Raw genomic sequence first — 15,663 nt, 5'->3', positions numbered from 1 at the left:
GCTTTCTGTTTGTATGTTTGGGTTTCTTTGGGTTGACGATGATGTCATTTCCTGTGGTGATGCCATTTCCTGTTTTTCTCAGGGGGTAGTAAAAGGAGGAGATACTCCACCCTGTCAACAAACACATTGAGTCGCACCCCATTTACCACCCCCTGAGAAAAAGAATGGGAAATGGCATCACCATGGGAAATGACATCACCGCAGGAAATGACATCACAGGAAATGACATCACCATAGGAAATGACATCACCAACCCCAAAAAAGCCAAACATACAAATAGAAAGCAGGAATCATCAGCAGTGCTTTGTCCAGAGGCTCACTGATGATGTGACCGAGTAGGATGACGAAACATCTGAAAATAAACCTTCCATTTAATATCCCACCCAGTCTAATCCCACTCTCCCCCCTCACTCCCCACTCCCTTTAATATCCCACCCAGTCTAATCCCACTCTCCCCCCTCACTCCCCGCTCCCTTTAATATCCCACCCAGTCTAATCCCACTCTCCCCCCTCACTCCCCACTCCCTTTAATATCCCACCCAGTCTAATCCCACTCTCCTCCTCACTCCCCGCTCCCTTTAATATCCCACCCAGTCTAATCCCACTCTCCCCCCTCACTCCCTTTAATATCCCACCCAGTCTAATCCCACTCTCCCCCCTCAGTCCCCACTCCCTTTAATATCCCACCCAGTCTAATCCCACTCTCCCCTCTGTCCTCTCTCTCTGTGGCCCTGGGTGCTTTGATTTCATTTCTGAATGACCACTTTTATTTTTATTGCTAACACCGTGTCTATTCTATAACTGAAGTGATGCGGGACACGATTTCGATCTTAATAAAAAGCAAACCTCCCTCCAGAACCACATCCTGAGCGAGAAATCCTCTCAAGACTCGCGAACAGAGACATCCTTCATGACCCTGTCAAAATGGTTCATCGTTTTGAGCACCTCACGAAAGGTTACCTCTTCACCTTCTCAGTCCTGAGGACAGTCAGCCCAATCTCTCTAACCCTTCCTTGAGTCTAAAACCCCTCGCCCCGGGATAATTTCAGTGAATCCCCTTCGCACAACAGCCTTCCGCCCAGATCTGAACGCGGTACTCCGAGGGTGATGTCGAGGTGTAGCATCATTGTCGAGCTTCTATACTCTGTCTCTCGACGTAGAAACCCAAGGATCTTGTACGTCTTTGTAACAACTGTTTTACGTTGCCTGGACAGCTTCGGAGAATCATGTACACGATCCCCGAGATCCCACTGCTCCTGCATTCCTTGTCCCATTGAGTCTGGGCTGTCTCTCTCTCTCTGTCCATGTTTCTTAAAAATACAATCCCTCTCTGGACGGAAATCCAATGTCCAGGCGTCTGTCCATTTAGACCAACCTGTCACCGTCCCTCTGAGAGGTTGGGAGGATGCTCATCGGATGGAGGGAATCGATGTGGTAGGAGGAGGGGAGGGGGTTTCTCACTGGACAGGAGGAATGGGAGGGGGGAGTACACCCTCACCATCCCGGGGGGGAGGAGGGTTCAGACGGAGCTGAGGAGGAACCCCAGCTCCCAGAGGGTCAGGAATCTCTGGGATCCACTGCCCAGCTCCGGCTAGCCCCCTCCCTCGCATGGTTTTGAGGGGAAGGTGGATTTTGGAACAGGAAGGGCATTAAGGGTTAGGGTGAGAGGGCGGGGAACTGGAGCTGAGGCCGAAGATCAGCCATGAATGGGACAGCAGCCTGGGAGGGGCAGAATGGCCTGCTACTAGTTCCGATGTCCTTATGAAACCTTCTCACAATTCACTGTGTCCCCTCGGTCAGAATCATCTGCATATTGAGAAACTTTCCCCTCAACATCCGTCCCCAAATTGTTGACATACATCAGGAAAAGCAAGCATTCCCAGCACCGATCCCCGGGGAACACCACGCTCAACCTGCCTCCATTCAGAGAAATCCCCATCGGAATCGGAGTGTTTGATGGGGGGACAGTGTAGAGGGAGCCTTACTCTGTATCTAACCCCGTGCTGTCCCTGTCCCTGGGAGTGTTTGATGGTGGGACAGTGTAGAGGGAGCTTTACTCTGTATCTAACCCCGTGCTGTCCCTGTCCCTGGGAGTGTTTGATGGGGGGACAGTGTAGAGGGAGCTTTACTCTGTATCTAACCTCGTGCTGTCCCTGTCCCTGGGAGTGTTTATGGGGGGGACAGTGTAGAGGGAGCTGTGCTGGTTGTAGAGTGAGCCTCCTCAGTGGTTTGAGGTGGGGTGTTGGGGGGTGATGGGATTGGATCCAGCCAGGGTTGGTACACACCATTGGACGGAGCGGGATCCTGGTCCGCATCCACTCGGAGACTCATTGTTCTGTTCCAGCCGGCTGCCTGCATCCTGTGGACTTTGCTCCTATCTCCAGGTTCGTCTTGTCCTCCCCTCCCTCCCCTCCCTCCCTCCCCTCCCTCCCTCTATCTCTGAATCTCTCTCTCTGTCGGTCCCTTCCTCTGTCTTTCTATTCGGAGACAGCTCTCGGCTGCATCGCGACACTCCTTGTGACCCCACTCTCCGGCCGTGATGTTGGACATGAGGAAGGTACGGGTTTGTTCAGGGTGGGGCCTGGTGTGGACGGTGCTGGCTGGGACCGGAGGGTGAGGAGGTTAGAAACAAGGAGATTGGGGGGGGACCCGAGTGAGGTTTACAAAATCATGAAGGGTATAGACAGGGGGGGGGGAGAGAGACGGGGGGGATAGGGACAGAGGGGGAGAGACGGGGGGGGAGAGAGACGGGGGGGAGAGAGACAGGGGGGGATAGGGACAGAGGGGGAGAGACGGTGGGGAGAGAGACGGGGGGGATAGAGACAGGGGGGGATAGAGACGGGGGGAGAGAGACGGGGGGAGAGAGACAGGGGGGGAGAGAGACGGGGGGGATAGGGACAGAGGGGGAGAGACGGGGGGGAGAGAGACGGGGGGGATAGAGACAGGGGGGGATAGAGACAGGGGGGGATAGGGACAGAGGGGGAGAGACGGGGGGATAGAGACAGGGGGGATAGAGATGGGGGGGATAGGGACGGGGGGAGAGAGACACGGGGGGGATAGAGACAGGGGGGATAGAGACAGGGGGGATAGAGACAGGGGGGGATAGAGACGGGGGGGATAGAGACAGGGGGGGAGAGAGACAGGGGGGAGAGAGACGGGGGGGAGAGAGACGGGGGGGATAGAGACAGGGGGGATAGAGACAGGGGGGATAGAGACGGGGGGGATAGGGACAGAGGGGGAGAGAGACAGGGGGGGATAGAGACAGGGGGGATAGAGACAGGGGGGGATAGGGACGGGGGGGATAGGGACAGAGCGGGGTAGGGACAGAGGGGGATAGAGGCGGGGGGGATAGAGACAGGTTTTTCCCCAGGGTGAGGGATTCACTAACGAGAGATCACGCTGTCGAGGTGAGAGGTGGGAAGGTTTTGGGGGATACAGGCGGTACGTACCTCACACACAGAGGGTTGGGGGGCGTTCGGAACGCGTTGCCAGCAGAGGTGGGAGAGGCAGGTACAGGAGATTAATTTGAGCTGCGTCTGGACAGATGCGTGAGGGGGTGGGGGGCAGAGGGATACAGATGCTCAGGAATGGACCGACAGGTTTAGACAGTACATTTGGATAGGCTCAGGCTTGGAGGGGCCGAAGGGCCTGGTCCTGGGCTGTAGATTTTCTTTGTTCTTTGAAAAGAACAGACCGGATCTAAAAACTGAAGTTCTAAATTGGAGGAAGGCCCATTTTGACGGTATTAGGCAAGAACTTTCCAAAGTTGATTGGGAGCAGATGTTCACAGGTAAAGGGACAACTGGAAAATGGGAAACCTTCAGAAATGAGATAACGAGAGGCCAGAGACACTGTATTCCTGTTAGGGTGAAAGGAAGGGCTGGTAGGTGTAGGAGTAGGTTGGTATAGCTGGATGACCAGAGAAATTGAGGGTTTGGTTCAGGAAAACAAGGAAGCATATGTCAGGATAAATCGAGTGAATGCTTAGAAGAGTATAAAGGTAGTAGGAGTATACTGAAGAGGGAAATCAGGAAGGCAAAAAGGGGGCATGAGATAGCTTTGGCAAATAGAGTTAAGGAGAATCCAAAGGGATTTTACAAATCCATTAAGGTCAAAAGGGTAAGTAGGGAGATAATAGGGCCCCTCAAAGATCAGCAAGGCGGCCTTTGTGTGGAGCTGCAGGAGCTGGGGGAGACATTAAAAGGGTATTTTGCATCTGTGTTTACAGTGGAAAAGGACATGGAAGATACAGAATGTAGGGAAATAGATGGTGACATCTTGCAAAATGTCCATATTACAGAGGAGGAGGTGCTGAATGTCTTGAAACACATAAAAGTGGATAAATCCCCAGGACCTGATCAGGTGTACCCTAGAACTCTGGAAAGCAAGGGAAGTGATTGCTGGGCCCCTGGCTGAGATATCTGTATCATCGATAGTGACAGGTGAGGTGCCAGAAGACTGGAGGTTGGCTAACATGGTGCCATTATTTAAGGAAGGTGGTAAGGATGAGCCAGGGAACTATAGACCAGTGAGCCTGATGTCAGTGGTGGGCAAGCTGTTGGAGGGAATCCTGAGGGACAGGATGTACATGTATTTGGAAAGGCAAGGACTGATGAGGGATAGTCAACATTGTTTGTGCGTGGGAAATCATGCCCCGCGGCCTTGTGTTCTGAAGGTGAAGGAAGTTGCAGAATGTACCTTGAAGAGAGAGTGAATGCTGCTTTTCACTGAGGCCTGTCACATGACTAGCTAGCAGTCTCAGAATGTTCTGGAAAATTGAGAACATGTAACATTTGGCTGTGAGATAGATACCTGAATTGGTTGCTGTTTTGACAACAATTCAACTTTAAATTATGCCCCGGGATACTAAAATCCAATCGAGTTTGCATTCATTGTTTTGCAAACAGCAAACCGACGCGACATTCCGATATTGGGGGGGATAAAAAAGGCAGGCAGTTTGAAAATCAGACAGACCAACTGCCATTGCAACAGTCTCTATCAAAGGAACCTTTTCAAATGAAACATCTTCACAATGAAACGAAAGGAGATGACCCAGGGAGATCCTCAGGCAGATGGAGAGAGATGCTGCAGACAACAGCCACTGTGCGGTTTTGAAATTAAGTTGATATCGGAGGGTCAGTGCTGAGGGAGTGGGCACTGTCGGAGGGTCAGTGCTGAGGGAGTGGGCACTGTCGGAAGGTCAGTGCTGAGGGAGCGGGCACTGTCGGAGGGTCAGTGCTGAGGGGGCGGGCACTGTCGGAGGGTCAGTGCTGAGGGAGCGGGCACTGTCGGAGGGTCAGTGCTGAGGGAGCGGGCACTGTCGGAGGGTCAGTGCTGAGGGAGTGGGCACTGTCGGAGAGTCAGTGCTGAGGGAGTGGGCACTGTGGGAGGGTCAGTGCTGAGGGAGTGGGCACTGTCGGAGGGTCAGTGCTGGGGGAGTGGGCACTGTCGGAGGGTCAGTGCTGAGGGAGTGGCCACTGTCGGAGGGTCAGTGCTGAGGGGGTGGGCCCTGTCGGAGGGTCAGTGCTGAGGGTGGGGGCCCTGTCGGAGGGTGAGTGCTGAGGGGGGGGCTGTGATGGGGACATTGTCTGGTTTGGTGAGTTACTGTGACACTGTGTTGTGTCCCTCTGTTCTGAATCAGGTGATGTGGCTGTTGGTGATTCCTTGTCACGTCTTCAGCCGAACGTCCTCACCCTCTGGGAATTGTACCGGTCTCTCGGAGGTAAGTGGCTGCTGCAAACCGGATCATGGTGTAACCCCCCCTCCCGGACCCCCCCTCGCTGGCTGTGCTCTTGGCATTGCTGTGTCCAGGGTCCGTGGCTACACACACTGTCCCCCTGGATATCCGAGCAGCGGATCCATCTGATCCAGACCAGGACAGAAGGGGAGATCCCAGGAACATGACAAAGAAAGATTAGACAGTGTTCCCAAAGGAGAGAGAAAGTGAGGAAGAGACAGAGACAGTCAGAGAGAGACTGAGAGAGAGAGAGAGAGAGAGAGAGTATGCTGCAGTGAAGAGGGATCTGGGTGACCAGGCCCATCGACCACAAACTGTCAGCACACGGTAACTGTGAGGGAAAAGGAATGTCGGAGGGTCAGTGCTGAGGGAGGGGGCACTGTCGGAGGGTCAGTGCTGAGGGAGGGGGCAATGTCGGAGGGTCAGTGCTGAGGAAGTGGGCACTGTTGGAGGGTCAGTGGTGTGGGAGTGGGCACTGTCGGAGGGTCAGTGCTGAGGGAGTGGGCACTGTTGGAGGGTCAGTGCTGAGGGAGTGCTGCACTGTCGGAGGGTCAGTGCTGAGGGAGGGGGCACTGTCGGAGGGTGAGTGCTGTGGGAGTGGGCACAGTCGGAGGGTCAGTGGTGTGGGAGTGGGCACTGTCGGAGGGGCAGTGCTGAGGGAGTGGGCACAGTCGGAGGGTCAGTGGTGTGGGAGTGGGCACTGTTGGAGGGTCAGTGGTGTGGGAGTGCTGCACTGTCGGAGGGTCAGTGCTGAGCGAGTGGGCACTGTCGGAGGGTCAGTGCTGAGGGAGCGGGCACTGTCGGAGGGTCAGTACTGAGGGAGCGGGCACTGTCGGAGGGTCAGTGCTGAGGGAGTGGGCACTGTCGGAGGGTCAGTGCTGAGGGAGCAGGCACTGTCGGAGGGTCAGTGCTGAGGGAGTGGGCACTGTCGGAGGGTCAGTGCTGAGGGAGTGGGCACTGTCGAAGGGTCAGTGCTGAGGGAGTGGGCACTGTCGGAGGGTCAGTGCTGAGGGAGTGGGCACTGTCGGAGGGTCAGTGCTGAGGGAGTGCTGCACTGTCGGAGGGTCAGTGCTGAGGGAGCGGGCACTGTCAGAGGGTCAGTGCTGAGGGAGTGGGCACTGTCGGAGGGTCAGTGCTGAGGGAGGGGGCACTGTCGGAGGGTCAGTGCTGAGGGAGTGCCGCACTGTCGGAGGGTCAGTGCTGAGGGAGTGGGCACTGTCGGAGGGTCAGTGCTGAGGGAGTGGGCACTGTCGGAGGGACAGTGCTGAGGGAGTGGGCACTGTCGGAGGGTCAGTGCTGAGGGAGTGGGCACTGTCGGAGGGTCAGTGCTGAGGGACTGGGCACTGTCGGAGGGTCAGTGCTGAGGGAGTGGGCACTGTCGGAGGGTCAGTGCTGAGGGAGTGGGCACTGTCGGAGGGACAGTGCTGAGGGAGTGGGCACTGTCGGAGGGTCAGTGCTGAGGGAGGGGGCACTGTCGGAGGGTCAGTGCTGAGGGAGTGCCGCACTGTCGGAGGGTCAGTGCTGAGGGAGTGGGCACTGTCGGAGGGTCAGTGCTGAGGGAGTGGGCACTGTCGGAGGGTCAGTGCTGAGGGAGTGCTGCACTGTCGGAGGGTCAGTGCTGAGGGAGCGGGCACTGTCGGAGGGTCAGTGCTGAGGGAGTGGGCACTGTCGGAGGGTCAGTGCTGAGGGAGGGGGCACTGTCGGAGGGTCAGTGCTGAGGGAGTGCCGCACTGTCGGAGGGTCAGTGCTGAGGGAGTGGGCACTGTCGGAGGGTCAGTGCTGAGGGAGTGGGCACTGTCGGAGGGACAGTGCTGAGGGAGTGGGCACTGTCGGAGGGTCAGTGCTGAGGGAGTGGGCACTGTCGGAGGGTCAGTGCTGAGGGACTGGGCACTGTCGGAGGGTCAGTGCTGAGGGAGTGGGCACTGTCGGAGGGTCAGTGCTGAGGGAGTGGGCACTGTCGGAGGGACAGTGCTGAGGGAGTGGGCACTGTCGGAGGGTCAGTGCTGAGGGAGTGGGCACTGTCGGAGGGTCAGTGCTGAGGGAGTGGGCACTGTCGGAGGGTCAGTGCTGAGGGAGTGGGCACTGCCGGAGGGTCAGTGCTGAGGGAGTGGGCACTGTCGGAGGGTCAGTGCTGAGGGAGGGGGCACTGTCGGAGGGTCAGTGCTGAGGGAGTGGGCACTGTCGGAGGGTCAGTGCTGAGGGAGTGGGCACTGTCGGAGGGTCAGTGCTGAGGGAGGGGGCACTGTCGGAGGGTCAGTGCTGAGGGAGCGGGCACTGTCGGAGGGTCAGTGCTGAGGGAGCGGGCACTGTCGGAGGGTCAGTGCTGAGGGAGCGGGCACTGTCGGAGGGTCAGTGCTGAGGGAGGGGGCACTGTCGGAGGGTCAGTGCTGAGGGAGCGGGCACTGTCGGAGGGTCAGTGCTGAGGGAGCGGGCACTGTCGGAGGGTCAGTGCTGAGGGAGCGGGCACTGTCGGAGGGTCAGTGCTGAGGGAGCGGGCACTGTCGGAGGGTCAGTGCTGAGGGAGGGGGCACTGTCGGAGGGTCAGTGCTGAGGGAGCGGGCACTGTCGGAGGGTCAGTGCTGAGGGAGCGGGCACTGTCGGAGGGTCAGTGCTGAGGGAGGGGGCACTGTCGGAGGGTCAGTGCTGAGGGAGCGGGCACTGTCGGAGGGTCAGTGCTGAGGGAGCGGGCACTGTCGGAGGGTCAGTGCTGAGGGAGCGGGCACTGTCGGAGGGTCAGTGCTGAGGGAGCGGGCACTGTCGGAGGGTCAGTGCTGAGGGAGGGGGCACTGTCGGAGGGTCAGTGCTGAGGGAGCGGGCACTGTCGGAGGGTCAGTGCTGAGGGAGCGGGCACTGTCGGAGGGTCAGTGCTGAGGGAGGGGGCACTGTCGGAGGGTACTGTCCTCCCACCCTGCCCCTTTTGAGACCCTCAGTATGATGCTGGGTTTTGTGAATATTTCAGATCACCTTCCAGGATATCAAAGACATCATCGACAAAACAACGCAGATGAACCTCTTGTTTAATAAGATTGCGGACTTGGAGGAGCAGATGATTACCCTGAAGAAATGTGAGTTCAACCAGATTGTGGCCTCTCTCCCCCTCACTGTCTTTCTCTCCCTCTCTCTCTGTCCCTCCCTCTCTCTCCCCTCTCTCTCTCTGTCCCTCTCTCTCTCCCCCACGCTCCCTCTCTCTCCCTCTCTCCCTCTCTCTCCCTCTCTCTCCCTCTCTCTGTCCCTCCCTCTCTCCCCCCCTCTCTCTCTCTGTGTCCCTCCCTCTCGCCCCCTCTCTCCCTCTCCGGTAATCCCTGGCCATTGGTGAGGTGGGGATTCCTTGTGTGTCGCCATTTTGGATTGGCAGTGTGAAGGCTTCCCTGGTGGATCTGCACCTGGGTTCGGGGTGACCGAGCTTAGTGGCCCCAAGGCTTGGATTGCGATGGGAGCCAGAGATCAGGAACAGCCCAGAGAGTCCAACCAAGGATCCCATCCACCAACTGACCCTGGGTCACACTCGCTCCAGATACTGACCATCTCCAACGAGAGAGAGAGAGAGAGAGAGAGAGAGAGAGACTCATCCCTCGCTCCCTGGTGTCCCGAGACCCTACTGCCTGCAAATCCCCCAAGATTTCCCATTGAGTTTGTCTCTAAACCTGCCCCTCTCCATCCATCTCAATCCCTTCCTCCCCTCCTGAACCAAGCTCCTGCAGGCCTGGGGCTCCATGGGCACCCAACTCCAGAACATCACGAAACCATTAAACAACAGGAGGGTGGGACGCTGGAAATCAGAAACAAAAACACAGGAGGCAGGGTGGCTCAGGGGTTAGCACGGCTCCCTCCCAGCAACAGGAACCCGGGTTCGATCACAGCCTCTGGTGACTCTCTGGGTGGGGTTTGCACATTCTCCCCGTGTCTTCGTGGGTTTCTTCCGGGTGCTCCGGTTTCCTCCCACAGTCCAGGGATGTGCAGGTCAGGGTGGGTTGGCCATGGGGAATTGTCCCACAGAGTCCAGGGATGTGCAGGTCAGGGTGGGTTGGCCGTGGGGAATTGGCCCACAGAGTCCAGGGATGTGCAGGTTAGGGTGGATTGGCCGTGGGAAATTGTCCCATAGTGCCCAGGGATGTGCAGGTTAGGGTGGATTGGCCATGGGAAATTGTCCCATAGTGTCCAGGAATGTGCAGGTTAGGGTGGATTGGCCATGGGAAATTGTCCCATAGTGCCCAGGGATGTGCAGGTTAGGGTGGATTGGCCATGGGAAATTGTCCCATAGTGCCCAGGGATGTGCAGGTTAGGGTGGATTGGCCATGGGAAATTGTCCCATAGTGCCCAGGGATGTGCAGATTAGGGTGGGTTGGCCATGGGAAATGTAGACTGATCAGGTAGGAGCCTTGGCTTGGACGGGATGGCCTTGAGACGGTCGATGTTGACTCAATGGACAGAATGGCCACTTCCTGCTTTGTAGTGATTCCGTGAAAAGGCTGGAATTGTTGGAGAAGCTCATTGGGTCTGGCAAAGAGAGAGAGAGAGAGAGAAACCGTGTTAATGTTTCAGGTCCAGAGCGCAGTCTTTTGCCCTGGACTGGAATCTGTGCTTTTTCTCTGATGACACTGGGGACCTGCTGAGCTTCTCCAGTAATTGTGACCCATCTGTTTGCCGAGGGCGGCCCTGGGTTGTCGTTGTGTGCATCATTCTTCCTGTCACTGTACCCCTCCGTTTCTCCCTCCCACACTCTCTCCCTCCGTCCCACACCCCCTCCCTCCCTCTCCTCCTCCCTCCCTCCCACTCTCCCTCCTTCACTCCCTCCCACATTCACTCCACTGTCGGGCGGCACGGTGGCACAGTGGGTTAGCACTGCTGCCTCACAGCGCCCGGGTTCAATTCCCGCCTCAGGCGACTGACTGTGTGGAGTTTGCACGTTCTCCCCGTGTCTGCGTGGGTTCCCTCCCACAGTCCAAAGATGTGCGGGTCAGGGTGAATTGGCCATGCTAAATTGCCCGTGGTGTTAGGTAGGGGGGTAGGTGTAGGGGTATGGGTGGGTTGCGCTTCTTCGGGGGGTCGGTGTGGACTTGTTGGGCCGAAGGGCCTGTTTCCACACTGTAAGTAATCTAATCTAATCTGACCTTGTGTTGCAGACGTGCCAAGGGTTATCTTTCACGCCCGGGTGTCCGATGGGAAGAACCCTGTAGCTCAGAAGCGGGTGATCTATGACCAGGTAACCATCAACAAGGGCTTGGCCTATAACACAGTCACCGGATTCTTCACTGCACCAGTGCCTGGCGTTTACCAGTTCACCTACTCACTGCTGGCCCAGATGACCTCGGAACGGACCGCGGTCTACCTCATGAGGAACGACGAGAGCCAGAGTTACCTCCACAGCATCCTGAAGAGTGGCCAGGCCCAGAGCTCCAGCATGGACACCATCCTCTCCCTGAACCGGGACGACCAGGTCTGGGTCAGGCTGGGCACCGGATCAGCCTGGAGCGGCCTTGGGGCCCTGAACTTCCAGGGGGTCCTCCTGGAGGCTGAGGAGGACTGAGCTGGGTGGGGGGACAGGGGGTGGGAGTGACACTGCTGCCCCTCCGCACCCACCCCCACCGCCAGGCCAGGGAGGGGAGACACCCGCTCTCACCGCACTCCCCCCCCGTCAATGTCTCTGACCTTTCCCCCACACCCCAACCAATCCCAGAGAATCTGGGGGAGCGGAGTTGCCGTCGCTCCCTCCAACGCTCTGCCAAGGTTCCTGCATTCCGGGATCTGGGAATGGTCAGTGAGACACCAACCCCAGCCCCACGTAGCTCCCCCCACCACCAACCAACCTCAGACCGCAACAAAACCTCCCACCCCCCAAAATCACCCAAAAACCCAGTCTAATCCCACTCTCCCCCCCCCACTCCCCGCTCCCTTTAATATCCCACCCAGTCTAATCCCACTCTCCCCCCCCTCACTCCCCACTCCCCACTCCCTCTAATATCCCACCCAGTCTAATCCCACTCTCCCCCTTGTCATGTCTGTGTTGTGTAGTCTCTGTGATGAATAAAGTTAGAGATGAGCTGCTGATGCGGTGAACGTTGTGTTTTTATTTGCTGTTTTCATGAATATTAATCAGACACAGTCTCTGTTCTGTGTGAATTCCTGTTGACCACAGCCCAGGCTGACCATCTGCACGCTGACTGGTCCACGTTGGAACTGAACGTTGGCATCACCTTTCACAAAATCTATTTCAGAGTGTCCTCCAAGTCACCTCCGTCCTGTCCAGCCTCTCCCTCTCTCTCTCTCTCTCTCTCTCTCTCACTCTCTCTCTCGCGATCGCTCTCAAATTAAACTGCAAGTTGAGAACAAGAGAAATGGTAGGTTAGTATATTCACCCGAGCATTGGGAGTCTACACTTGGGAAGGGTCTCTCTCTCTCTCTCTGTCCCTGTCATTAAAATATCTGGATGCACAGGGTCAGAGAGAGAGAGAGAGAGGGAGAGAGAGAGAGAGAGAGAGGGAGAGCGCGTGGGAGGGGAAGAGAGTGGGAGAGTCAGTGACAGAGAGAGAGAGGGAGAAAGGGAGAGAATGAGTCAGTAACAGAGGGAGAGAGAGGGAGAGTTATTGACAGAGAGAGGGAGAGAGAGAGAGGGAGAGGGAGAGGGAGACAGAGAGAAGGGGCTGAGTGAGGGACTCACCAGGCAGTGAACTCTGGAGCCAGCCAGGAGGTGAGAAATGTCGGGATATCGGCCGTAACTGACCCATCGGGCATCAGCAGCTCCCCATCGTGGTGGGCACCAAACATCCCGCAGGTACCACACATCTGCCGCCTGAGGGATTCCGGCACGGTGACGGTGACGGTGACGGTGACGGGGACGGGGACCGGGAGCTCACCGTCCGCACTCAACTTCAACCACACACCGGAGGAATGTTCCACAATCACCGCCCCAGCCTCGGAGCGAATGGTCACATCCAGGAGCAGCCGGTACGGCAACTGGTGCCACGCCACAGCACGGCCATTCACCTGCAATAGGGAGGGGGGGGGCACAGATACCCGTTACACACCGGGGACTGGGGGGGGGGGGGACACAGATACCCGTTACACACCGGGGACTGGAGGGGGGGACACAGATACCCGTTACACACCAGGGACTGGGGGGGGGGACACAGATACCCGTTACACACCGGGGACTGGGGGGGGACACAGATACCCGTTACACACCAGGGACTGGGGGGGGGGACACAGATACCCGTTACACACCAGGGACTGGGGGGGGGGACACAGATACCCGTTACACACCGGGGACTGGGGGGGGACACAGATACCCGTTACACACCGGGGACTGGGGGGGGGGGGACACAGATACCCGTTACACACCGGGGACTGGGGGGGGACACAGATACCGTTACACACCGGGGACACAGATACCCGTTACACACCGGGGACTGGGGGGGGACACAGATACCGTTACACACCGGGGACTGGGGGGGGACACAGATACCGTTACACACCGGGGACTGGGGGGGGGGGGGGACACAGATACCGTTACACACCGGGGACTGGGGGGGGGGGGGGAACACAGATACCGTTACACACCGGGGACTGGGGGGGGGGGGGGGAACACAGATACCGTTACACACCGGGGACTGGGGGGGTGGAGTGGGGTGAGGTAGGGTGGGGGTGGGGGTGGGGGTGTGTGGGGGTTGGGTGGTGGGTTGGGATTGGTTGATGGGGGTGGGGACTGTGTTGGGAGTGGGGTGTGTGGGGTAGGGTGGGGGATGGGGGTAGTGGGTAGGGGTTGGTTGAAGGGGGTGGTGGGTGTGTGTGTGGGGGGGTGGGGTTGGGTCTAGGGGATGGGGGGAGGGTGGGGGGGTGGGGTTGGGTCTAGGGGGTGTGTGTGGGGGGGTGGGGTTGGGTCTGGGGGGAGGGTGGGGGGGTGCGGTTGGGTCTAGCGGGGGAGGGTGGGGGTGGGTCTAGGGGGGGAGGGTGGGGGGGTGGGTTGGGTCTAGTGGGGGAGGGTGGGGGGTGGGGTTGGGTCTAGGGGGGGAGTGTGGGGGGGTGGGGTTGGGTCTAGCGGGGGAGGGTGGGGGGGTGGGGTTGGGTCTGGGGGGGAGGGTGGGGGGGTGCGGTTGGGTCTAGCGGGGGAGGGTGGGGTTGGGTCTAGGGGATGGGGGGGAGGGTGGGGGTGGGTCTAGGGGGGGAGGGTGGGGGGGTGGGGTTGGGTCTAGCGGGGGAGGGTGGGGGGGTGGGGTTGGGTCTAGCGGGGGAGGGTGGGGGGTGGGGTTGGGTCTAGGGTGGGGGGTGGGGTTGGGTCTAGCGGGGGAGGGTGGGGGGTGGGGTTGGGCCTAGGGGGGAGGGTGGGGGGTGGGGTTGGGTCTAGCGGGGGAGGGTGGGGGGGTGGGGTTGGGTCTAGGGGATGGAGGGGAGGGGTGTGGGCAGGATGCACTCACCCAGATGTTCCTGTCCACGGTCACGGCAATGAAGGCGCTATCGAAATGCAGGAAGAGGGCGGACAGGCCCGGCTCCCCTCCCTCTAGACACGGCCTGAACTGCACTAGCGCCCGGAACCATCCTGGCGCTGTCTCGTTGCAGACCGATGCCAACACGTACACACCCGGGCCGGGGATCGGGGCCGAGTGGCCATCGAAGGTGAGCAGCCGTCGGCCCTGGGTGATGGAGCAGACCCCTTCATTTGTATAGCATCCTCGGACTCCCTTCCTGACCAGGCAGCTCTGTGAGGGAGGGCACCGCGCCCCCTGACACTCCACGTATCCCGTCTCGTAGCAGGTACAGAGCTCCAGGCACTCCGGCCCGTACACCGCCTCGTCCACCTACACCCACAGAGAGACCAGGGAGTGAGCACGGACACTACCCCACCCTCACCTCCCCCCCCAACAACATCTCCCCCAAGATACAGAGTAAAGCTCCCTCTACACTGTCCCCCCATCAAACACTCCCAGGGACAGGGACAGCACGGGGTTAGATACAGAGTAAAGCTCCCTCTACACTGTCCCCCATCAAACACTCCCCGGGACAGGGACAGCACGGGGTTAGATACAGAGTAAAGCTTCCTCTACACTGTCCCCCCATCAAACACTCCCAGGGACAAGGACAGCACGGGGTTAGATACAGAGTAAAGCTCCCTCTACACTGTCCCCATCAAACACTCCCAGGGACAGCACGGGGTTAGATACAGAGTAAAGCTCCCTCTACACTGTCCCCCATCAAACACTCCAGGGACAAGGACAGCACGGGGTTAGATACAGAGTAAAGCTCCCTCTACACTGTCCCCATCAAACACTCCCAGGGACAGCACGGGGTTAGATACAGAGTAAAGCTCCCTCTACACTGTCCCCATCAAACACTCCCAGGGACAGGGACAGCACGGGGTTAGATACAGAGTAAAGCTCCCTCTACACTGTCCCCCCCATCAAACACTCCCAGGGACAGGGACAGCACGGGGTTAGATACAGAGTAAAGCTCCCTCTACACTGTCCCCCATCAAACACTCCCCGGGACAGGGACAGCACGGGGTTAGATACAGAGTAAAGCTCCCTCTACACTGTCCCCCCATCAAACACTCCCAGGGACAAGGACAGCACGGGGTTAGATACAGAGTAAAGCTCCCTCTACACTGTCCCCATCAAACACTCCCAGGGACAGCACGGGGTTAGATACAGAGTAAAGCTCCCTCTACACTGTCCCCCATCAAACACTCCCAGGGACAAGGACAGCACGGGGTTAGATACAGAGTAAAGCTCCCTCTACACTGTCCCCATCAAACACTCCCAGGGACAGCACGGGGTTAGATACAGAGTAAAGCTCCCTCTACATTGTCCCCCCATCAAACACTCCCAGGGACAGGGACAGCACAGGGTTAGATACACAGGGTGGCAAGGGGTTGGTGGGGGTGGGGTGTGACGGTGGATGTGGTATGTTGTGTGGGTGTGTGTAGGTTGTGTGGG

General features: G+C 58.3%; 2 protein-coding genes across 2 annotated transcripts; one reads left to right on the top strand and one right to left on the bottom strand.

Moving 5' to 3' along the window:
- The first annotated feature begins 2,300 nt into the window (after positions 1-2,300).
- On the top strand, positions 2,301-11,264 carry LOC132808795 (complement C1q-like protein 4). The gene is made up of 4 exons (XM_060822250.1): positions 2,301-2,557; positions 5,642-5,722; positions 8,697-8,802; positions 10,861-11,264. Exons 1-4 carry the CDS (start codon positions 2,540-2,542, stop codon positions 11,262-11,264), a joined length of 609 nt encoding a protein of 202 aa, XP_060678233.1. The 5' UTR covers positions 2,301-2,539.
- A 530-nt stretch (positions 11,265-11,794) lies between these two features.
- LOC132808791 (IgGFc-binding protein-like) lies at positions 11,795-14,529 on the bottom strand (the record flags this gene model as incomplete). Its single annotated transcript, XM_060822245.1, has 3 exons — positions 11,795-12,050; positions 12,396-12,721; positions 14,149-14,529. Coding segments are annotated over 3 exons (717 nt in total), but the record flags the coding sequence as incomplete, so codon positions are not given.
- Positions 14,530-15,663: the final 1,134 nt, after the last annotated feature.

The sequence above is a fragment of the Hemiscyllium ocellatum genome (genome assembly GCF_020745735.1).
Source record: "Hemiscyllium ocellatum isolate sHemOce1 chromosome 38 unlocalized genomic scaffold, sHemOce1.pat.X.cur. SUPER_38_unloc_7, whole genome shotgun sequence".
Classification (NCBI taxonomy): Eukaryota; Metazoa; Chordata; class Chondrichthyes; order Orectolobiformes; family Hemiscylliidae; genus Hemiscyllium; species Hemiscyllium ocellatum.
Note: the sequence above shows the minus strand (reverse complement) of the source record. Positions and strands in the feature narration are given on the sequence as shown.